Here is a 24,383-nt window from a genome sequence, read left to right as displayed (position 1 = left end):
GGGCAGAAAAGGTGGACAAAGTTATTTACAATGGTTTTTTAAAGGAAAGTTTTGATTATGCCAATGTGATGGGGGTCTCAGAAATGCCTGTATCAAATATGATACAAAGGGTTACAGGGTTAATAATATGTCCATGCACATTCTTATTATTTCTTATGAAGTGAAAGGATGAACAACAAGGAAAAGAGCCATTTAAAGCCTTCTTCTGGTAGAAGAGCCTGACATGTCGACCACCAAAAGCATAAATTATTTGAGTTTGCTATATTGGGAAGTATATTAAATCAATAGCTCGTCATTACCTTTGGGAATCCTGCTGTGCCAGTGACCACATACCTGCTTCATGCTGTGAAGGTTAGGCCGTGTATGGTTTTAATGAGGACCTTTTGCTGGTTGCTCCCCTTATTTTCTTTTGCTAGCCTACCTGTAATTCTCTGCAGGTGTTGTGCAGCCTATTTAGCTGAATGGAACTGCTAGACTGCCTGAGGCTTTTGGAGATGCTGGCAATGGAAAGTCACCCTCTTCTTATTGATTTAGGTTAAAAATGAAGAAAATTTGACAAAAGCAAAAACTACAGCAAAAGATTTGCTTTTATATAAATCATTGCATTTTTTAGCCCCTATAGATTTGTTGTAAAAAAAAAAAAGTAACACTTGTGACACTGCCTTTGCTCAGCTGAGAAGCTGACAGAGCAGAAAGACAAAGAGTGTTAAAGTGTTATGTCTTATTGCGGTTACATTTAGAATTTGACTTTGGTGTTAAAACCATCCGTCACATCTTTATCAAGGCAAGCGGTCAAATACAGTCTGGAACAATTGTAAACTTTATGGACACATTTATTAAAACAAGGCATAATTTTCCCATTTTGTTTGCACTTTTGCTGTGCACCTAATATGCCACACGGTTGAAGCCAAGGTCTTAAGCTTTTAAAATCCCTTTTTTGGTTATTTCTCTCTCTATAGCATGCGCTGTGGCTCTGAATGAAAACATAGCACAGTTGCATCATTAAGATTCAGATATTTTATGCTCATGCTATTGACAAAATGGAGCTAATTTTTTCTCATATTGTAAATAAATAATTGCTTTGATGTATAACGCGCTTCGACTAATACTTAATAGTATCAATAAATGTATTTCAATTATTAATGTTAAAGAAAGTGACTGTTTTGAATAAACCGCATAGCAACATGCCCCTTTTCCTTGGTTGATGCTGTTGCCATCATCTCGAACTTTACATCCTCCTTCACATCTTTTACATCCACCTCTCATGCTTGGATTCAACGTGTCACCTTTTTTGACCAGTTTTCATCAAACCAGTAGTGTTTGACCCCCCCCCCCCCCTCTTGGTGACAAAGCAGCCCCATGTGGCTTCAAGGTCAACAAGCGTTGGTAGAATTTTAGCCGATATCAGGTTGAATAACAGCAAACAGAGGAGCTCCCAGTTGCCGTGGAGATGCAGCAGTTCCTGAAAGACACTTAGATCTGATTCAGTGTCATTGAGGCAGTATGGCTGAGTGTTTTGTCTCAGCTTCATCTCAAGTAAGAGTAAAAGTTCACACCAGCCTTGAAAAAGCTGTGCAGGTTTTGTTCTGATGCAGTTTCATAATTGAAATGAGTGTTAGTTTGCTGAGGTTAAGTTGTTTTACTTATGTGTGTGACTGAATTTAATCTCAGGATATAGGACGACTAAAGCAGCTGTTGATTATGGGATGTGCCAGAACCCTGCAGGTCGTACATTCCAGTCATGTATGGCTGTTGCTGGGGGAGAATAAGTTCAATCCAACCTCTCAACACAGCCCAGATGAGTATTTTTTCCGAAGTAAGGTTGTAAGAAGTCATTCTGTAAGTGATCTCCTATCTGCAGCAGATTTAGCAACTACAGTGTACTTTCAGTGTGAAGAATCTTGGAGGACTGTGGGTGACTATCTACAAAAAGTGTTTCCAAGAAAATTCCATCTTTGGGGATTTTTGCACGATGCTTACATTTTCTGCAAAGTTGTTTACTCTGTTATTTCTTTTACTTAGAAGAAAATGAGCCTTTTTCTGTGTTAATACACAATGCCCAGTGGTGTCCTGCCACCACTGGCAGGTCAGCCATTATTGACAGGTGATAGAATGCCCTGCAGCAAAGCTGTGCATACAGTGACACACGGAGAGTGACACTTTTTAGTGATTTAAGGTTGCTGTAGAATCGGAATGCTGCATGTCGTCCTAATGTGCTTCTAGCCCTGAGCATATTCTGTTTACAGTATAAGGGAAATGTTTCAGGGTTTTGCTTTGCAAAAAAATGTCTTGTTTGCTAAAACTCTAGGCATTAGGAAGGGTCATCAACACAGGGAAAACGTGAAGTGTCTAAGCTTTTTAACAGATGCCTTATAAAGGACTACAGTTTAATACTCATTTAGGGTAAAGATATGTGAAGAATTTAGTAAAGAGTAAAGTAGTTTGGTCCTCTTTCTAGAGTTACTCACTTGGACAAAATGCTGTTTGTAATCTAACAATTATTTTAATATCATCGTTGTTTCCTCAGTTATTTTAACAAAACCAATTATTTTGCAGTATATAATTATTATAGAGTAACTTTTCATTTTTTTAAGTGTGTGAGTAGTCGACATTCAGTAGGCCTAATCTTCCTTCGCCTGCTTTCTTTTTTTCCCTTTATTCAAAAATTACAGATAAAAAAATAAACGTTTAGTTCTGGATAAACCCAAACACACAGATGGTGGAACAGAAACTGAAAACAACCGATTTATAAAGTGCTTAATATTGGTTTATTTATGTGTTAAAACATTTATTGTTTCATTCTATAGTTTTGCAGTTCATTTTTTATTGTCTGATCAGTTAAAGCTAATAATTACAATTGATTAAAATGTGTAATTTCAGTGTTATCTTTTTGGTTAGATGTATCTTAACCAATAAATGGAGCACAAAAACAGTCAGTAGGAGCAGTGAATAACGTCTATTATCTCTGATAATGTCACCCATCAGGGTGTGGGGTGTAATCGGCAGCACGGGAGAAAATCACTCCTGACTTAAAAGCAGTAAAAGTGGGCAGTCACATGGATCGGAGTGACAGGGGCCACGTTGTGTTTGCTCAACTTCTGCACATCCATAGCGTTTATGCATGCACCTGCATGCTGTGGAACGACGCCTGGTGAACCCTGTTAAGGTCATGTGCTCCCAAGGGTCAAAGCAAGCACGATGTCAGGACACTGCTGTAGAAATTGGTGAAAGATTTTCTTGCAAATCCATCAATATCTAGGTATTTCATCAAAACTACCAATTGAGAGTTATTGTAAAAACAGGGATATGAAACAATAAATGATGGGAGTTTGGTGACAGAATTTACACATCTATAGCAGCGCTGCATTGCTTTGAAAAGCGTAATTCCTAGAAGAGTGTAAATGCTCTTTGACAGACCATATTAAAAACTACTAGGTTCTGTATTGACCCTTTTAAATGGATCAAGAGCGCTTATACATTTCAGGTAATGTATTGTCATTTACAGTTAGAATTACTGCCACTGTTTCTAAATTCTTCACACCCAGGAATTCCCCTCAGATTCACAGGACTTCAATAGTCAACTCGTACCATCTATGATGCCTGAAAACTCCTGCAGATGTTTGTGGCACTTCTTTGGATCCAAGTTTATGTGGGGTCAGAAGTGAGAAAGTACACACTAGCGGGCAGATGGTCTTCATACTGTTGGTGTGCTGCTTGCATTAATCCCAGCAGATGGACTCCATCTGAAATGTGGGTTTCCACTTTTCCAAAGGAAAGAATAATCACAATCAGCTCTGATAAAGCCTGAAACTACGATCAGAAAAAAAAATCCTTTTTATTGATATGGTATTTTTAAAATATCTGTATTAATTGAACTGGGTGGATGCAAGTAACATTCTATTTAAATCTAAAAATAAAAGGTTTTATTAAAGTTTAGGATGAAATCTTTGGTGCTGAAAGAAGAACGCCACATATAGTTAACCAAAGCTATTTTGAAAATGGCGTGCTCTGCTCTCCTTGACGAAGTGTTTGTTGTTCACTTCCAACAATTTTGACAAGCTCTCCTGAAATTTCTGTCTGTTACTTTGATTTTTGTCAATAAAAAAACCCAAACAGTTATTTTACCAACACTAAGAGTTTGTGCTCAACTCTCAGGTAATACTTTAAATGGTTTTCCTGCTTTTTAAATGTTGTTTCTAGCTTTACACAGGTTTGCAGATAACTTTTTAGTCCAGAAAAAGCAAAGTAAATTGTATTCGCTATCTAAATGTCTCAAAGCTCTCATCATCTAAATCTTTACTATTTTAAGCCTTGCTTTGAAAGATAAAAAATGTTTAAATCAGATTAACCCTAAAATATTTTAAAATGCAGCAGATATTATATAGTGGACTTATTAGTCCCCTAATATTTTGCCGAAACCTCAAGTGCTGCGAGTAAAATTTAGATGACTTTGGCAAAATAAAAGTTGAATATTAAAACCAGCTTTTTGTCTCCTATTTACTCTTAAGCTCACTGTCATAAAAACACAAAAGAAAAAGGCCAAAAAAACACACAATATGCAGAGATTTTGATGCAACACAAACAAAATTATATTTCACACTATTAGGATGCTTAAAACTGGTGTACGGAGCTTCACTGATGACACTTTGAAAATACTGCAATTCTTTTGATTGTAGTTGTGCATCAACACAAACACGCTTTAAGTGTGCAGTCATGTTTGTGACAGCTGCCTTTTAAAACGTTTGCCTCTGCAAAACTTTGGCATCACCTAACACTTTTCTAGAAAGTAAAAGACTGTCACAATTATTTCTGCAGCACCTAGCACCTCAACATGTAGACGTTCTTTATGGAGTCTGAAGAGCTCATATGCACTTTTTGTAGAGGTGAGCATTTTTCTAGAAAAAGATAAATTCTCTATCAGATCTGTCAGCAGAGGCTTGATATTCCACACTGAGTCCAAAAAAATCCATTTTGTGCTCACTTGTTGGTTAAATTACTCTCACAGATGAATTAATCACAACTACAGAAACTAATTAAAGGGTGTAAAATGTGCCCTCTGACATACTTTTTTTTTTTTTAAATGAATTGATTATTTAGTCCTTGGTAATGAGTTTGTTGATCTGCTTGGAAACAGAAGAGTTTGTGACTCAGTCAGATAAGTAGTTCCACATGTCCCAGAATTAGTCACTTAATTAGAACACGTGGAATGCAGCTTCTTGTCTTTTGTCCTAAATGACTCATAAATGTAATTTTTTAAAGGAGGGACTCAGTTGTTTTGTGGGTTTTTATATTTTGTAATCACTTTTCTAACAAAGCCAGAGCTTTCAGTTGCAGAGATAGGTGTCAGTAAATCATGTGGATTGACTTGGAGGTTAAAAGTTCAAAATAGTCCCTCCCTGAGTTTTATGGAATAGAGTTGTACTCATGAAGCTGCTGGGAGGAGGTTTTTCCAACAAGCCTAAGCAATGCACATGAATGTAAACCTGACTTTTTAAAAAGTCACATCCCAACAGGTTTAAGGCACATGTTGGAATTTCTTATTTCTCATCTGTCAAATTGAATGTAGGGGTTTGTTTTTGTGTGTGAGAGCCATCTGCTGGCCAAATGTGACACTACTCTATGCAACAGCTGTGTTTGTGTTGGTGAGCTCACTCCAGTGACCCCTGCGTTCCTCCTCTGAATTAAATCAGCCCACCCCCACTGTTAGACCTCATCCCAGACTCCTGAGCCCCTCTGTTTCTCGACCGTAATCAAATTTACCTGGAGATGCACACAGAAAGTAAATAGTTATTGCCAGATTCATTTTGCAATTTACAAGAAACACACAAATGTTATTCTGGAGCATTAGTCATAAGTCTTAATTTTTTTAATTGCATTACTTACCCTCTTACTGTGTCTTTCTTCTTTTTCATTGGAGGTAAAGCATTGGCTGTTTGTGTCATATTTGCAACCGACATGTAGATGTGACAGAAAATGTAAGTTGATGTCCACAGGGACGATATAATTCATTAGTTAAAACTCTGCAAAGGTGAACTGAAGTAGAGACATTTCTGATTAGTTTGTGTGAATGTTAAACCTTTTAAATGCTGAAGATTCATATCTTAATTCCACGTTCTCATTCTGTTTTCTGATGGGAGACGAAGAGTGGGGAAAATACTGATGTGCCGATTGAATCCTTCAAAACGTGCTCCAAGATTACACTTGTAGACATAATATTCTAAACTCACTTTTGCTTTTGTTTGCTACGGGCTTAAGCCCTTCGCTGATAAAAATCAGAACACGCCGTCCTGAAACGCACAGCTGACCACCTTATGATCCAAGCATGTCTGAATTGTGTGCTTTTATTGTTTGGTTCAAGTGCTCACTACTTGGAAGACTCAAACATGATACTTTTACTGCCTCCTACGTATCTCTGCTGTGTTTAGTTACCAGCAGGTTGAGGATGTCGGTGTGTGTGTTTTGGCTGTATTTGCAAGGTTATGTTGTGGGCAGAGGAGGTTTGGATAACTTCACATCTGTGGGTCAGAGATGCTTTTTTTTCCCATTACCACCCAGCCTCAGCGAGAAAGCACTATTCACTTAAGATAGCAGTAAAAGCCAAAGTGACATCTCCAAGATTCCTGATACCTTTTATCTCAAGCATGCTCTGTTTTTAGACAGAGCTGGGGCCTTGGTGGCCAATAGGAAAAAACAGTCCATGCTGTGGCCTCTTCCTGCAGCTCTGGGATCCTTCTCCACAAGAAAAGCTGCAACCACCGGGTTCTGCACTCTAGAGTGGTGCAGGAAAACAGATGTAAACTGGTGCACTTGCTGGTTGCCAATTCACTTGTGAGACACATCTAGCTCCCCCTTGGCATGAGCTAACAACACTATAATTCAGACCTGGCCATATTTAGGCAGAGCTTAGAGCTGTGTAAACACAGCTTACAGCTAAGGGGAGGGCTCACTCCTGCACTCATGTTCGTGTCCATCAACAGGACTTGCAGATAGCTTTTTCGGGAAAGGTGAAGAATACCTTCAAGGAGGAAAACGAGAAGTGAGTCAGCAGAAATTAGACTTTTGAGAATATAAAGTGGGTCCTAAAAGAGAAACTCCTGAACCGATTTTTGATATATAAGGAGTACCTGTACCCTAAGATGGACGAGTTGGACTACCTGTCAAGAGGAGAGATGTACAAAAGATCAGCGTAAGACAAAAATTTTGTCCAACAGTGCAGCAGCGTGACTGTGCCCCTGGGGAGACAGGACCCATGTCGTTCAGCGACTCACAGCCCATCAAGCTGAAACCACAATCACCGTCTGTTTCACCCTGCGGATCCCCCAGGATGTCCCCCTGCGACTCTCCTCGCAGTTCCCCCCGTCACTCTCCGCTGCTGTTCCGCAAGCTCCTCATAAACCGCAGCATTGCTCTGCAGCGCCGCTTCACTTTGGCACACACCCCCAGGTAGCATCAATAATGCCTGACATGCATCTTGTTTTGTTAGTTTAGAGTGTTTTGTAGCAAAGCTTAAAAAACAGACGATAATGTGGATTCAGATGCTGTTTTGACAGTCTGTGTGACACTGTGGCCTAAATGAACTTGAGTTTACTTGAGAACACATATTGAAGACAATTTACAATTTGTTGGAGAATTTGATAGATAATGGGGCTTGTTTTTGTGCTAACAGAAGCTGCTTTTTCACATTCTCAAAGTGTGGGTCATGGGATAGATGTTGCAAAAAAGCTCCTCTGTTTAATGGAAAGGTAACTCTGGGAAATCATGATTTCGTTGACGTCGGGAGTGATGCCGTCTCAAAGGACTTCATTGTTCTTGAAGTGAAAGAGAGGGCCTTGTTTTGGGCCCAAGGTGTTCTTCAGGCCCAGTGCAGGTCAAATCATAACAAGAAAGGTATCCATAGCAACGTATGAACTGCTGATTTAAAGCTTCTATCTCAATAAGTTGTTAAAGTTTTCTTTAAGAGATAAAAAAGAGATTTCTTTTTTTTGATGAATTTTACCATAATATGTGTTTTGATGGAAGTAGACTACAGATTTGCTGAGTTTGCACAGTTTAGAGTGATTGCATCTGGTTAAACGGTCAATTTTAATTATAATCTAAAATATTGCTGCTCTTTTTTTTTTTAGCTCTGCGCGTAGTCCGTTTCTTCAGATTTGTTTTATTTTATTGTTTTTAGGAGTGCCTCAGAAATACTGATTTGATATGGTGGGACCACTGATATTTACAATCGCAGGGACACAGTGGTCAGATGCATGGAGTTGCTGGAGTCATGGTCACAGTGGAATTTGTAAAGCTGAATAGAACCCATTTAAGATTTTGTGCAACTGCCTTGAATCTGGTTATGTACCTGGTTATGTATGATTTTAAGCATGTATTTGAACTTACATATTTGGTCCAATTTTATGTGTGACTTTTGAAGTTTTAAGAGAGGATAATGAAGTTTATTTTGGAAGGAAAATCCCTAAGATATTTATTATTACATTCAAGGGCAGCTTGTGGTATTCCTGTTCAAAACAGTTCCATTCTATAGATCCTGGCAGAACTCTACCGCTGTCTTGGGTTCATTTTAAGTTTGCCCATTGTTCCTCAACCCTGGTCCTGGGGGCTTTGGATACTTCTGGATTTACGTGTTTCCCTGAGCTAGTACGCCTGACTCAGCTCATGGGTTCTTCGCGGAGCCCTGCAGAGGCCTAATGATGACACAATGGTTGAAATCAGATGTCTTAGAGCAGGAAAATGTGCAAAAAATATAAATTATAGGAGGAGGCTATATATGGAACAGGACTGACAGACAATCATTAACAGAAATCAAATTGTTGTGGATAAACAGTAGACTCAGAGATAACAGGCTCAATAAATGTCAGCTTAATTTTAAAGACCCACTCTACTGAAAATCAATGTTTTTGTGTTTTTAACATGTGCTTGTGGCATTTTTCTCATGTTGGACGACATATGTAACGAAAATTGAGTATTTATTTATGCAAATGGTTGTTAATCAGGAGCAGACAAAAAATGCCGTTGGAAAAATCGTGTAGCAGTGATGTAGGCGCTAAAATCGGCAATCAACAAGCTCCCCGGTCCACTCCATTCCGATCCATCCATCTGTTGACAAATAGATCCATGAACGTCTTCGTTTTTCTTGTCCGAGCTGGCATCTTGGTCAAAACTGTACAGCTGCATAGCTCCAATGTTGGCAAATATTGTTGCACCGGGAATGTCAGGTTGGGGTAGTGAGGGGCTGTAAGCTAGTGGGAGAGCATGGATGATGGGAAATGGGGGCGGTCTTCTTGTATGTGAATTTCGAATGAACTACTGCCCCTCTGCAGAAACTAAAACAGCGCCGGTTTTCTTCATTTTGCTTCAAACAGCATAATTATTACAAAAGGTTATCGGATTAAGAACATAATTTTCCAGAGAATGGTGTGTTTTCAGATTAAGTTGTTTAGAGAAGTTCCAAACTCTCTCATGCATGTATTTATGCAGGCGTTTATTGTCCTGATTGACCCCAAATATCAGAAGCCCAGTATAGGCACACTTCAGAGAAGGCATGCACTATTGTTTTCAGGTCTAGAATTCAAAACTTATTGATTCACTGTTCATAAAAATGTTGGGGTAAAAGTTGCAAACTATTTTTTTCTGCAGTTTGAATCAAATCTGACAGCATGCCAGACTATAATCTAGAAAACAGTCCTTACGCACTCCTTCTCAGTTACATGCAACAGCTTGGAATTAGGGTTTTTTTTGCTCTTTTTGTTGAGAAGCTTTGACCCACATTTGATGAAACTCTGAATCTGTTATTTATTTATTTATATTTTTAACTACCTATAGTTTGTATTGTAAATGTGGAATTAAGGGAGAACAAATCCTATCAGTCATCTATATTTCACACATACAGTAACTTTCCTCCAGTCTAACCTCCATTGAAGACTTCATTGCCTCAAACCTAATCAGGAGCCTAGTAACTGCATTATGGCTCATTAGGACTGTAATGTACTAATGAAGCCTGCTGGTCCTTATAAGGTTACAGAAATGGATCTGGTAGTGTATAGGTGCCTTCAAAATGAACCTTCAGAAAGAAAGAAAGAAAGTGTTGTTCCGCATTATTATATTTATTATTCCAGAAAAAAACCTAATCACTGAAATGCGCAAAGACAAATGAGCAGACTTCCAGCTAATAACCAGAGGGAAAACAGAATGTGAATCATGTCCAACTCTTCCTGTTTTTCAAAGCCGATAAAAACTTTATTTAACAAATTACAGGTATTTTTCCGTCTTGTTTTATCCCCCTAAAGGTTTAATATCTAAAACCAGAAAACCATTTTGTTTAACGCCACATAATATTCATATCTATGAAACCATGGAAAGTTACAGTACATCAGGAATGTTACTTCAACCAAGTGAATTTAACAGCTCTGTACTGGTCTGTACACTGATGTTTTCTTCCAAACATCAACACTTTAAATTGGTGTCAGGTTTCAGATGGAGGATGTTTGCATGTCAATTAGATGGATGTCGTTACACCTTTTGAGTTGTTAAAACACTTTCTAGATTTCAAACTTCCTGTTTTATCATCATTTAAAATGGAAAATTGTTCACAAGCATGAAAATACACATTTGTAAAGGACTTTGTTGATTTTTCTTTTAAATTCTAGATTTTTGCTGAGCAGTTTGAGATTTAAAAGTGTAGAATAAAATACATATTTTTTGTAGAAGTTGATCGAGTATTTGTGAAAAATTATTTAAAACAATCAATGCAGTGCTTTAAAAAAACACCAAACATCCTCCTGTTTTTGTATTTTTTGAAATTTGCCCACTTAAATACATTTTAGTTAGCTTGACGATGTTTTGATTAGTTTTTAAAGTTTCTAGTGAGCACAGTTTTGCACAAGATTTTGGTAATCCACAATTTTTTTTGTTGATTTTTAAAATTTATGTTCTACCAAGCTGTTGAAAGCACAATAAAAACATCATAAAACCAATTCATGGTATTTATGTTTGTGAATCACAAATTAAAGGTTTAATTAGTTGCCAGACTGTATGCGCTACTCTGCCCCTTTCCCTAATTGTCCCCCTGACTACCAGCAGCTATCCTGCAGCTGCAAGCAGGCAGAAGGAGGGTATCAGGTGAGGCGCCTCATTGATCTCACATATCCATGGTGACTGGCTCAAGCAAGCTCTGCCAGGCTCAAAAACACCCTCAAGCCAAACAGTGGAGTCATATATCTCTTTTAGAAGTTGGGGAAGAGGATTCCATGTAGCTGTCCACACTTAATTTATTTTTTTACTATTTTGAGGTTTATAATATGTCAGCCCTCCAATGATTTGGAGTTTTCTTAGGTAATCTAAAGGTCAGACTTGAAAAAAAAAACAGACAGCTTCAACGGCGAGTACACTTGTTTTGCAATCGGATATTCTCTACAAGTCAGACTCCCTGACAGCTTCCAAGCGCATGGTTTGTTGTCCTCTGCTCTCACGTCGACCTCCGGGGACTCTGCAGGCATGCATGCTGCCAGAGGAAGAGGTCAGTCTTCACTGACGCCACTCTGCCGTGCCACTGCTTTCAGCAGCAGCTCAACTCTTCCCCTTTTCTGCAAAGAACCGTGAGTGAGGGACTGACAGTGAGGCGCACTAACAAACAGCTCTACAAGACAGTTTGCCTTCTCAAGTTTGACTTTCCTCCTCAGCAGTTTGGAATGCATTTACTGGAGATCCTCAGCAAACTGCAGTCGTTCTGTTTTTGGGACATATTTTTATATTTACAACAAAATCATCTTTTTTTATTGCTTATTCTTTAGTTGTAGATGCATGTGTTTTTCTGGAGACCACAGACTCATCTCTGACAAGTCCTGTTGGGGCTTGCATGAGAATCCTTCCCACAATGTGGTTTTACTTCACATGCAGGCACTAAAGATCGATCAAATCTACTTTCTTTTTGATTCTATCAGCTTGGATTTTTGCCTCAGGCCTGGATTTTTCATTTTGTTTTAACTTATCTGAGACGCAGTATCCTGTTAGAGCCATCAGGTTGTCATGCCTTAAAAATAACTGTGCCATGAAGTTATTGGAATTTTGTAAGATGCTCAAATTATATGTCGAGCTAGTTTTCTTCTCAACGTGTCTTGCGTGAGTGAAAAACGCAAAAAAAAAAAAAAAATGCACAAAGACATTCGACTGATGAGGAAAGGACCAGCAACTGGTTTTGGACATGGCCGGAGGCACTCCTGTTTGGGGTATGTTGCAAAACTTTGCTAAATTTTCCCGCTTTTTCTTGTGAGTGAATGAAGACCACCATTGCACACTGGACTCCAGAAGCCCTGATAGCTTCGATATGATGCTAACAGAATGCAGCATAAGAAAAAAGATCTTTGTTATTGGGGGAAAAAAATGAGTTTTATATACCGGTATTTTAAATGATTAACCTTTATTTGTTAGTTTTCGATATATCAAACATGATAGAAATAAACCCCATTTAGTGAAAAAGTAAAAAAATAAACAGCATGGGAGATCCAGTTCACCCCAAAATAAACCTTTTATGAATGAACGATGATTTGCTTTTTAAAAGCAACACAGCAGTAGGAAATATATCGGTAATTGTTTCTAATTTTTCTCCCGCCTGCACAGTAAAAGCTCACTTTGTGTAATTGCAGCATTGTCTCATGATTTAAATTGTCTAATAATAATTTCACAGATTCTTAATTAGTCAAAAAGGTTGGATATTTCATATTTAATAGTTTTGACTAACATACCTTTTTTGTAAAATATGTTGGGCTTACGCTTGGATATTTATTTTTATTAGCCCGATGTTTTACGCTTGAATAAAAAGTATTAAGCAGGATTATCTTGTTGGGCCACACTGGATAAGAGGAGCTGACATGAGTATTTCATCATTCTGGGAGATATGTAATCATAGTGAGTGCCTGTGATTAGTGTAAAAGGCAGCGCTGGTTCACATGGGACAAGTTTCCTCCCCTTTGAGACCAGTTCTGAGCTTAGTCATTTTTTTTTTTTAACCAATTTGTGCTTTACTCAACAGCTTTTCACAGGAAGCAACTTTGTGACATTCAGTCACTTCCTGTTTTTAAGAAAGTGTCTAAAAGCATTTTTGAGGCACAAAACCTTTACATAATTGCAGATTAATGAAGCTCTGAAAAGTAGATGTGTGACAAAACTCTTTTACATGAACACAATCCCATATGTTTTTGAATAGCTCAATTTTTAAGCAGAAGATGGGGTGTTTGGCTAAAATCAAAACGCGGAACTGACTCTTACTGATTATAATCTCTTCACCTTCTGTTTGCCCGTGCATTCACATAGAGCTGCAAACACATATACGTTTATTGATATATGTCGAACATTTTTGTGTAATTTACATGTTTTTGCCTGTTCTTGTCCTCGAAGGCAAAAGTGAAACCATATAGTGAACCCGTCTTCACAGTTCTGCTTAGTCAAAAGTTGACTCAACATCTAATGTTACATGTTAACCCTGGCATGAGCAAATGTAACACCTTCGCACTAAAAGAGACCCATGTACTCTGTGTGTAGAGCCCTGTTGCTGCAGTTTCACAAGCACACGACACAGTCGGCTGTTTCAATTAAAAGTAGTGCAAAGAAAAGACAGCTGAGACCTCCTTGAACATGTATAAAATTAAAAAAACAAGCACATATTTGCTATTTCTACATCCTATTGTAGAAATAAAGTAAAATATCCAGCTCATAGTCTAGTTCTCCCTCAGCAGTTTTTCTTACTGCCCAGTTCATCTATACAAGGCAAAGGGTAGAGGTTGGGATGTTAGGTTACAATAACACAACAGACCCCCAAAATAAAACACCCGAACTGGGAATAGCCCCCGCCAGCCTGGCTGCATGGAGCACGTGCATGTGACACGTGCTGCTTGTTTATACGCACACAAACCTCACAACCTGCAAGCCCCACCCGTCCAAAATCCATATTGATTGTTCCAGCGAGCGGAGGGAGAGCTTCCGTAGGTAACTGAGGCACATTGCCAAATAAGGTTTTGGCTTTTTTATGAGCTCTGGAAAGTACAACTAACTCTGAGGTTGTGTGAGGCCATGAAAGATTTTCTTTATTTTTTTTTTAGGTTTTTTTGTTGGAAAAGGAAAAACAAAACCATGAAAGGATTTAGGTTTTTTAAAGACATGACATTTCAACTAATTTGCCTCTTTTTAAATAAACTAGTCATTTACTGGCATTGATCTTCTAAGGTACTGTGTTTATTTCTAATATCACACATTAGATTTTTTTATCCTCTAATTTTTTTTTTTGTTTGTTTTTTTCTGAGTGTGTTTGCCTCAGTGTGGATGTCATTTTCAAGCAAAGAGTGACATCTGCTGTACAGTCAGTCATGTTGACTGAATGAATAAGATCAAGCTTATGTTTGCAGCAAAATCTGTTTATAGAAAAACACATTAATCCTGAAACATTTATTGGAAAAATTGGGACTGAAAATGAAAAAGACCTGATAGCAACCCGGCTGTTGTGTGACACTTTACTTTGAAAGGTCGTGTTAGTCGACACGACTCACACACAGTGTCCCCCCCCCTCCTTACACACACACACATGCACTCACATTTATGACACTCCTCCCTCACAGCTTATTCTCATCAGCAGAAGTAATGCTGTCATAGGAGCCAGAAGCCAGCTGGGCTGCAGAAGTCATTTTGCTGGTGGATTTGATTACATCGCAGCCTCACAAACGCCTCATTGTCAGCAGATCTTTAAACGAGCATCTGCTTTGAGATCCAGCAAACATGTTGCACATGGACAGTGGAAAGTGTTAGTGGAAGGAGAACTCAAACATCCGTGCAAGAAACTTTCCATTTAGCCAACTAGGAAACTATTTTGACTTACATTGAGAAGAGTTTAGTTTTTTTTGCAGAGTAGTAAAGCCTTCTTTGAGGATCTGCTGTGAAAATATTCAAATTATGTCACTTTTTACTTTTTTTTTTTCTTTTGGCCAAGTAAAGAAAATCATATTCATCGTGCTTTCAAATAAACCTAAGGCAATGAAGCAACACAGGAAAATTTGTGACTGGAAAAAAAAGATTACATTCCTCACAGACATGTTTCCTGAGGTGCATTCTTGTCAGTTTAGAAATATGGTATGCTTTAATTATAACATCTTTTGTAACACATGTTCTTCCAAGCAAGGGGTCTGCAGCATGTGGCTCCGCAGCCACATGCTTTGATCCCTCCATTGTGGCTTAGAAGATAGATCATTTGAAAAATGATGGGTCTGCAGCTTTGGTTAATTTGTTTTAGCTTATCAGTTTTTGTGTTGGTTCAATTTTCAAATAACCTTAAAGCACATATTCTTATCTTCTGCTGCATAACTGTGTCTATAGTTGCTGCTCAGAGGCAAAGATTTGCATCTACATGTACAGACGAAAAAAAAAAGGATTCTTCGCCAATGCTGTCATGTTTATATTTGATAGCATAAGGAGAAAAGGAATCATAATGATGAGAAAACCCTATGTTTGCATTTTTTTCTTTCCTTTTAATTCAAGTAAATCTGCTGCAGTAGGAAGATTTGACACACAATGTATTTTGTTTTGAAAGGAACTTGTATATGCTGCTTTCAAAAGTGAAAAAAATGAAAGAGTTCTATATAGAGAAAGATACAACCCTGTTATAATCCATTTGTTGTAAATGTTTTAAAGCTACATTTTATAAATGAATGGCCTCAAAGACATCAATTGTAATATTTATTATTTTTAAGTGAAGTGGGATTTTGGGGTCATCGCTAAGCAGCTCTTGTAGTGTTAAAGGTTGTAGACCCCTGTTCTAATGCCATGTTTGAGCTTTTTGTTGCATCTTTGCTCCCATTCCCTGTTTACCCCACATTTTGCAGTCCAGTGTTGTTGTTTTTTAAGCTACTTTCACTGCAAACAATCAAGTGTTTACTGGTTTCAATAAGATAAAAACCACTAAGTGAATCATTTTTTTGTTTATAAGTGGAATAGAATGTAAGCTTTTTGCCAGTTCGTCACAGCTGTATTCCTATATATTGTATATTAGATTTGGTGTCATAGAATTCTGGCCAGGGACAAACCGCAATTATTAATTTTTCTTTTTCTGATCAATTCACAAACCATAGCAATTTCCGTGTTTTGAAAAAAGTATGTTACCTATATGTCTCTGCCAAATCTAAGTCTTTGATTGGTCAAAGTTCAACTCAATTCATTTAGATCCAATCTTCAGTGGTTGCATGCTTTATACATAGAGCCCGAAAACTAGCCTAAAAACTTGCATAGTCACGTGTGAACCCGAAAATTTTAAGAAACGTGTATTTACGTGCATTTACAAACTTTCCATTGGAAGTGGTCGCTTGAAAGTGCATTTCCAAGCCTGACATTAGAACAGCTCAGGCAACCGTTTAAAACCAGCTCTTTCATTTATCTTTCTTAGTTCCAGTAAAGGAACACGTGAACGTAGTTTTGTGCTTCGCCCAGTTAATTTAAAATTATGTGATTATAAAGTAAATTAAAAGCATAAGAGCAGGGGGATTGCTGTGCAAAAAAATTGATGTAATTTAATCAAAATCTTATGTAAGACTGTCATACACATTACACAAATGAGCTGCTGTTTTCAGGTCACTCTGTTTCTGTAGAGCACATGAAGGAGAAGATTTGAGGTTTTCCAGCTGAGCAGAAGAGGCCACAAGATGTTGTTTTGGAATGCTGTAGATTTAGAGGAAATTTTTGGCCCTGGCATCTCTAGAGAGCATTTACTTCCACTACATTCTGACAGATCTTTTACCAACATTTTCTCCACTGTGCCTTTTAACATGTCCAACTCAACCTCCTGCCCAGTGTTTTGAAAGATAAATATTTGCCTGCGATGTTGACAGTGATAAGCCTGCCGTTGTTTGACGCGATCAGGTCCAATAAGTCCATCTGTTCTTGTGGCCTTCCTCTGCTGGAATTAGAGCAAACTAAAGTTCAGACTTGATCTGGACGCTAGAGCTTCACAGTGAGTGTCAGGGGCGGAGCTACAGGGGATCAGGGGGCAGCTGCCCCTACCAGCAAAAATCTTTGCCCCCTCACTTGCCCATCATTTTTTAAATCAATACAATTATCATTATTGACAAAGATTAGTTAATCATCAATGCATGTTTCTTTTAAGACCGACTTTGATGAAAACTGCGTTTTGGTGTTTTAAACAGTTTCTCGTAGCATTTTCTTTTTTTTATGATAGAGAACATTTATAAAGAAAAGTTGAATTAAAACTGCAATTCTGACTATTTTTTTTATTCTGTGAATCAGGAGCAGACAAAAATGCCGTTGGCGGGCCACAAGCTCTCTGTGCCACTCCATTCAAATGCATCCACTTGCAGACAACTAGATCCATGTACGTCTTCATTTTTCTCGTCTGAGCTGGCATCTGGATCAAAACTGTGCGGCTGGATATTGGTAGCCATTCTTCTGTGCCGGTAATGTTAGGTGGGCGGTGTGAGGGGCAGTAAGCCAGCGGGGGAGAGAGTGTAAAAAAAAGGATGATGGGATAGCAGGGCCGTTTGTAGTCGTTTGCCCCCCGGCCTTATAAAATGATCTAGCTCCAACATGTGTGTTATAATTATATATTGTGACGATAGCATGAATATAATAAAATACTTGGGTTTGTCGTGTTCGTACAACAAATCATGACTTCAAACAAAAATAACGTCCAATCAAAGAAATGTTGCAGCAATGATACATTTGTTTTGTAACATGCACCTTGCAGAAAAGTTTTCAAAGCATGATGCAGCTCTGAAAGCATGGGCTGATAATTTGTCGCCCATGCTGGAGGTTTATATTTAGATAGAGGAAAATAGACTTGGCAGCTCTGAACTTTGATTCAACTTTGAAGTTTGTTGAGCATGCAAATAGTTTGAAGTAGTCTGCATGCGAGCAGAACATACATAAGTCACCAGGCATTTACTGCACTAAAACAACTGGGTTTTTATGCACATACAAACATATTTATACCAACATTTATCCAACAAAGAAAAAGAAAAACAAAGACCCCCCTCACCTCTTTTCCTCTAATCCACATGCAGGCCACATATGTTTCAAAGCCTGGAATGGGAAGACTCAGCGACGGAGGGAGGGAGGAAAGGGTGAGAAGGGGAGGGAGGAGTATGTCTTCAAAGAAGAGGGAGAGTTCAGCTCTGAACTCCTGCGAGGATTTAAAAGCCACCCCTTTTTGCTTACATTTAGCTTTCTGTTTCGCCACATGAAACTGCCGCATGTTTGGCAGGGAAATTATTCTTTAAAGCCCACAGCTTTTTTGGCTTTCTTCCCCCTTTTCCTCACTGTGGACTGGAGTCATGCCACTAAAGCACACAGCAGAGGGCTTTCCTCCATCTGTCTGCGAGGCAATGGAAACATGCGGCAGTGTGAGGGGAGAGAACAGAACGTGGAGGAGTCGAGAAGCAGAGGATCCCTTGGTGCTACAGGAGTACAATTAACGAAAACCAAAGCAGAGGGGAGATCCACTTCAGCGCAGACATGAGTTTACCGGATAACTGTGTGTATCTGGCCCCCTCGCTCCAGGATCGCTGCTTCAAAGTCCGGAGTGGGAATATTTGCGGGTCACCGTGTGCTGTCAACCGGCCAATTGACATTGTTCAGAAACGCAGGCGGTAGGACAGCTGTTGCTTTAATCCAGATGCTGATGTTGCACAATTTATAATTAAAATTCTACTAAAACCCACAACAGTTAAAATAACCAATATGTTGCAAATACCATTGAAAAAATATATTTTTGTGATAATTAGCAACAACTTTTACAAACATTTCTTTCAGGTAGACCATGAACATCTCCAGAAAAGTGTATTTTAGAGTGTCTTAGATTAGGTATATTTAATGAATTGCATTGTTGAACAAAAATTAATAATAATAATAAATGTAAGAATAATATAACTGTAATTACTCACAATTATACTTTGTGAATGATTTTTGGAATGATGCATACAACACACACCTAGGTCCCATTAGATTCTTTAAATATGGTAATTAACTAAAGTCAAGTAGATTTTAATTTAATGCTTGAATATGCAGACTTATATAATCCCACCCCTGTTTTACTTTGAAGGCCAGTAGAGCATTTACGATTCATAATAATTTTACAACAAACTTAAAGCCTATTTTTCGTAAAGACCATCACTGGCTGCTCATTTGTAGATCCTAGGGTCGTCTAAGCTCTTTCCTGTATTTAGCTTAGTGTTCTTTAGATTATAATTAGAAAAGAAATGAATTATCTCTATTTTATTCACTTTTTTCTGAATTACAAAGATTTTTCTAACTTTTCAAAATTTTTCTCCACCCTTGTGACATGACACAACCCCATTAAACAAGCTAAACTTAATTTTTGCTTCCCTGCGATTCAAGGTGGCGTTATCCATCAAATTAGTAGGCATGCCCCGAACATTTGGAGTGTCTGAAAAAGCTTCGCTCTGAGACAGAGGGCCTCATATTTACTGAATAACAGCTGTTTGGATGAGAGCAGCCTTGTTACCGAAAGTGAGTCAGATGTGTGGTTGTTCTGAATAAATGAATCAGTTTCTTTAGAACCCACTTTCTTTAGTAATATCCATTAGTGTGTGTTGCTTCATGCTCTTATAAATTGGTTTAGTCACAGCTACATTACCTTAAGGTGTGTTTAAGTCCTAATCTCGACAAATAATGTTATATTTACTTGAGATGAGGATAAAAAGAGCATCCTTTTTTTTTGGATGCTCTGCAGGTGGTTCCTTTTTCCTTTTTTGTTCTATTTAATCTGTTCTTTTTAGTCAATGTGGTCACAAGAAGAATTGAAAGGATAGAAATTTGTAATGGTTTATGCTGAATTACTGTTAGGCAATGACTAGTTTTGACACAATATTGGAAACACATGGTAGGAGACTGGATATAATTTCCTCATGCTGCTGGAATGGTGACTGTTCGTTCTGACCAGATGTGTGTACATGAAACTGTCTGCGTCTTTAAGAGTCACAGAAGGAAATACTAATTCTGCAGTTGACCTTCTAGAGAGTAATGATGGCATCAGTGGAAAGCGATCAAAGTGGCTTTATAATGTCAACGCACTATTAAAGAAACTTCAAAGACAAAATGCTAATGAATGCCAACTCCATGTATTTATTGGTTTGCTGGATCAACCGCGCGTAATGATGCAGTCGAGCTGTGGCGGGGAGAGGCTGTGCTCACAGCAGCATCAAGCCCTAACTCTGTTTATAAGGTCTAGTGTTCACTTTACCTCATAAAGCCGGGAGTTCGATTCCTTCTGTGTGTGATTGAGTTTTACATGGAATCGTTTCATTAGTGGCTTTGCCGTTCACTTACTACTGCAGAACTCTGTTATCCTGCACATGTGTTGTTTAAGTCACCGGACAAACTTTGCGAGAAAATGATCTTAACAAAAGTCACAAATCTCAACAGGGGACCTTTCCAAATGTCTTATTTGGTAATAACAAGCAAAAATTGCAGTAATTCATGTGAATGTTTTCACTTCATCATACTTATTTAAATGATGAATTTGACCATAAACCGGTAATGTCCTTGAGGTAACATCTCATTTGTAGAGCAAAAAAGCACAGGATAGACTTAGTAATGATTTATTTATGTACTAAAAAAAAAAGAGCAAGTAGGCTTTTCTATGTGTTCTTTCCTTTTGTATCTGTCTTTGTGATAATGACATCAGAAGTTGGATCCTGTGTGATTCATGCATTTGTACAACTAAATTGAGTTGAAGCATCTTTCTATCAATGATTGCGGATTTACTTAGTAAAAATTCAGAATTATAAACAAGAATTAAAAGAAAAAATCATTTATAGTATGTTAGAGTTGGCATGAGGCTTTAAACCAGAGCTGTGTTGTTTCATCATCTTCTTCTGGTGAATCCAGACAGATTTTACTTTGTGGGGGGATCTAAGATCCTTAGTTTGCATGATGCTAATTTGTGGTCTGCAATTTTTTCTGTCAACAGAACATTTCAGTTTGTGTTAAAAGATCTGTCTATAGTATTCTAATAGTTAAGATGGGAAGGTCCAGTCTGTTGGTTTCGTGTTGACTCTGTGGGTGCCAGTGAATTATTCAAATCCAACCAGGGCTGGGTTTAGCCAGCCTCACTATGCAGTGCAGGTAGAACATACAGTGGGGGCAAGTCTGGGTGTGCTGAGAGTTTAGGGTGTCACGTCCCTCCAAGCCCCTAAAATGCTTAGAAAACCATGCTATCATCATACCGGATGAAAGAAAAGAAAACAGTTACTGTAGTTCAATCAGTTCCAGCAGCATGTTGTTACTCTGCAAAAGTCAAAAATCCACTACAGAATTACAAAAATCTTTAAAATACTTTCACGCATGAAAATAAAAAAGAATGGTTTTAACAGTGATTCAGATGCTTGGACAGATCATTCAAAAGCATTTGTTTTCTGTCATAGTTTTTATGTCTCATCGTAATGATTAGTGCATAAGTAGGTTTAGGCGTTGACTGACTGAAATTAAAATGATCTTCACTGAGAGAATTCAATAATAAACCATAAAGTCTATGAATCATTTTTCTTTTTAGCAGTTTTTCTTGTTTTTCCGGCAACAAACAGCTTTTCTGTTTGTTAAAACAGGTAAAGCTGTTGTTAGGACCAAATTTTGTTTTTGAATAAAAATGAGTCAAATAATTTGATATATTGGACGTGTTTTGAATCAAAGCTGAATCTGCTAGTTTTCCTTTAGTGATTTACCAAAATATGAGTTAACAAATGAGTTAACTTGTTTTCTTTGAGCTAATTTATGTTTTTCAATACGTGATGGCATAGCAGAGCATCTTTTTGCCATTATGACCAGAGTGGTTATCTGCTGCTCAGAAATGGAAATTGACCTTTGGTGGAGTTGCAGATGTTTGGTCAGCCCTGTGGGCCTCCACTCTTGTCAACACAGAGCGACACGGCGAAGATTTCACTATGCATGAAGTCAGAAGTATGGCTGTCAGGTTGCTGCAGTAAAATGGAAAAAAAGGGAGTCACATTAGTTTTGACAGATGCTTCTAACCAAGTCGTGCTCGGCAGTATCAGCTGACAGAATCAGCAATCTTCCTCATGCCTCTGCAGTTTTATCAGTTCCAAACACTTGCTGAAGCAGCCCTGATGGATTCTACCTGCTTCTCAGTCCAGCTTCAACTGACCCATTTACACATTTAATGCTAGCATGTCACTGTTCTGCAAACTGAAGAGCTCATCAAATATTTGACATAAAAAAAAAATCAATCTCCTCTTACCAGTGGGACGTAATGAAGAGGTCAGGCTGTGCCAGTATTTACTTTGACATCCTCTTAAGTCTTGCTAAAACAGAATTATGAATAACTGTATTAAACCTTAAGTACAAAGGTGGTAAATTTCATATTCTGATTTGAACTCTCTTGAACCCGTCTGCCACCAGTTGTTCGGCTCCACACAACTGGCTCCATAGCTTTCAGCTCATATCCCAGTCAGCGTTTGTGGTCGAACGTGGCTCATTTGCTATCACGTATAGTTAACTATTTATTGAGCTGGAAATAAAAAGGCTGCATTTGTGAATGGTCCCTTTTAGCTTGTGTTTGGACATCTACTTACTTCTGGTCTCTAACCTTTGAAGTCAAATTTCCTGATGTTCGTTTCCACTGTTTGCTCAGAGTTTTATATTCAATCACTGCGTCTAGCAGCTATATGACTGATCTTGTGCATCTTTCCAGTTTTATCTCTGAGCAGATCCTTGATCCAAACACCTATAGAGACATCAACAGTCCCACATTTTTCTTTATTACTAGGTTTTATTTTGCCCATCATCCGCCTCTCAGTTTGCATTTTTGATCCAGGATGAGGACTGACAGGAAATATTGACGTGACAATTGCTGTTTCCTGGACTTGCTCCCAAATCATTTCCAAATCCAAAGTTGGCGTGTCAATCAGCTGAACCGCACTGCGCCTCTGCTCTAAATCCCAAGAGTCATTTCTCTCCATTCCTACTACAAACCTGTCCCATCAGAAATTCCACTGAATCCAAAAGCTCAGTCAATGTCTTCTTTTTGCGTGTTTAGCGGGACACTTTATGTTATATTCTTTTATTTGACGCTAAAACAAAAGTGCAGCCAGCAGAGCACTGGGCTGGAATAATTGTGGATCTGGAAGCCGGTCGATGGACTCTGCAGTGATGAAAATACAAGTTGCGTCAGTGGACAAGTGATTGTTTCTGTGTCTGTTGAATATCACAGAATGTCATCCCGACATCTCTGTGACTCTAGAATGATGAGGAGCTCAGGCATAAACCAACATCAGCAAAGAGGCTTCTTTTTGTTAGTTTCTTGTGGAAATAGACAGTAGAGGCGCAGACAGACCTTTAATGAATAAGGAACCAAGGCGTCCACATGAGGCCTGGCGCTGAGACGTTTGCAAAAGGTGAACTTTATCACCTAAACACACCTCAGGGCTCCACCTCCACAGCTGGAGATCAGGTAGGAAAGCTTTGGGATTTGAGGGTTTTGATGGAGGGAATTTTGATTAGTCGTGCTTAGAGTAATAAAAAATTTCTTAAAATGTGTAATTATATCATTAAAAGGTATTTCATCAAAAAAGTGACCATTGGATCATATGGATCCAATGGTTGGATCTGATCTTTGATCGTTTGTATTCTATCTTTGTTCAACAATTTATGTATGTAAAATATTAAAATAATCCTAAGGATTTAGGCTAGTAAAAATTCAAAATAAGAATGTCATCTATATTTTTTATTCTGCTCCACCACATTTTTTCCCTTCTGTGAGGTCATGAAAAAATTTTGTTACCATTTAATCACTGTATGTTTTTTTAAAATAGGTTTTAATGACAGATATCATATTTAGCTTTAATCAGTAATGCTGTATCAATTACAGCTGTTTTTATGACATCAGAATTTGGTTGACACTCTAGCTTATAAAATCTTTAAAGAAGACTCAACTGTTGTCTGCGTTTTTTAAATCTATCATTTGTTATGAATTAAAATGACGTAGCTTCTGTTGAATTTATATCAGGTCTTGACATGAAAAAGTCCCCAAAGAAGCGATTAAGACGCCCCCTGCTGTCACCAGCTTGTTGTTTCCTGCTGACAATCAGCGGCTTGATTGGCTGCTTTTCAGCTAATTGGAGGAGGAAGTGACACACTCCTGCCTCACCATCAAGCTCAGTCACTGTATACTGAGAGGCGCCACTTAGTGCTGTATAAACTTGATTAAAGGAGCATTCTCAGCATGGCTTGTTGCTGGGCAAAGATTGTCTCTTTGTGTGTGCGTATGTGTGTGTTGGTCCTTTGAACCAGCCTGTCAAGTTGTGTACCAGTGTGATATAAGGTTGTTTGATTTTCAGATCGATGGTGGACCCAAATCT

General features: G+C 38.2%; 1 protein-coding gene across 7 annotated transcripts in view; it reads left to right on the top strand.

The window, feature by feature from the left end:
* Positions 1-24,383, top strand: part of pde4c (phosphodiesterase 4C) — a 95,365-nt gene that overhangs the window by 45,256 nt on the left and 25,726 nt on the right. Inside the window, exon 1 of one of the 7 annotated variants that reach the window (XM_023954250.1) lies at positions 10,802-12,227. The exons of 4 other annotated variants lie outside the window; for them this stretch is intronic. In XM_023954250.1, coding sequence (XP_023810018.1) covers positions 12,151-12,227 — 77 coding nt within the window. In that variant the 5' untranslated portion in view covers positions 10,802-12,150. 2 more of the 7 variants (XM_023954249.1, XM_023954251.1) reach the window with 2 other exon arrangements.

The sequence above is a fragment of the Oryzias latipes genome, chromosome 4 (assembly GCF_002234675.1).
Source record: "Oryzias latipes chromosome 4, ASM223467v1".
In the NCBI taxonomy this organism is placed as follows: Eukaryota; Metazoa; Chordata; class Actinopteri; order Beloniformes; family Adrianichthyidae; genus Oryzias; species Oryzias latipes.
The sequence above is the reverse complement of the archived record's forward strand: the minus strand, read 5'-3'. Positions and strand labels throughout refer to the sequence as shown.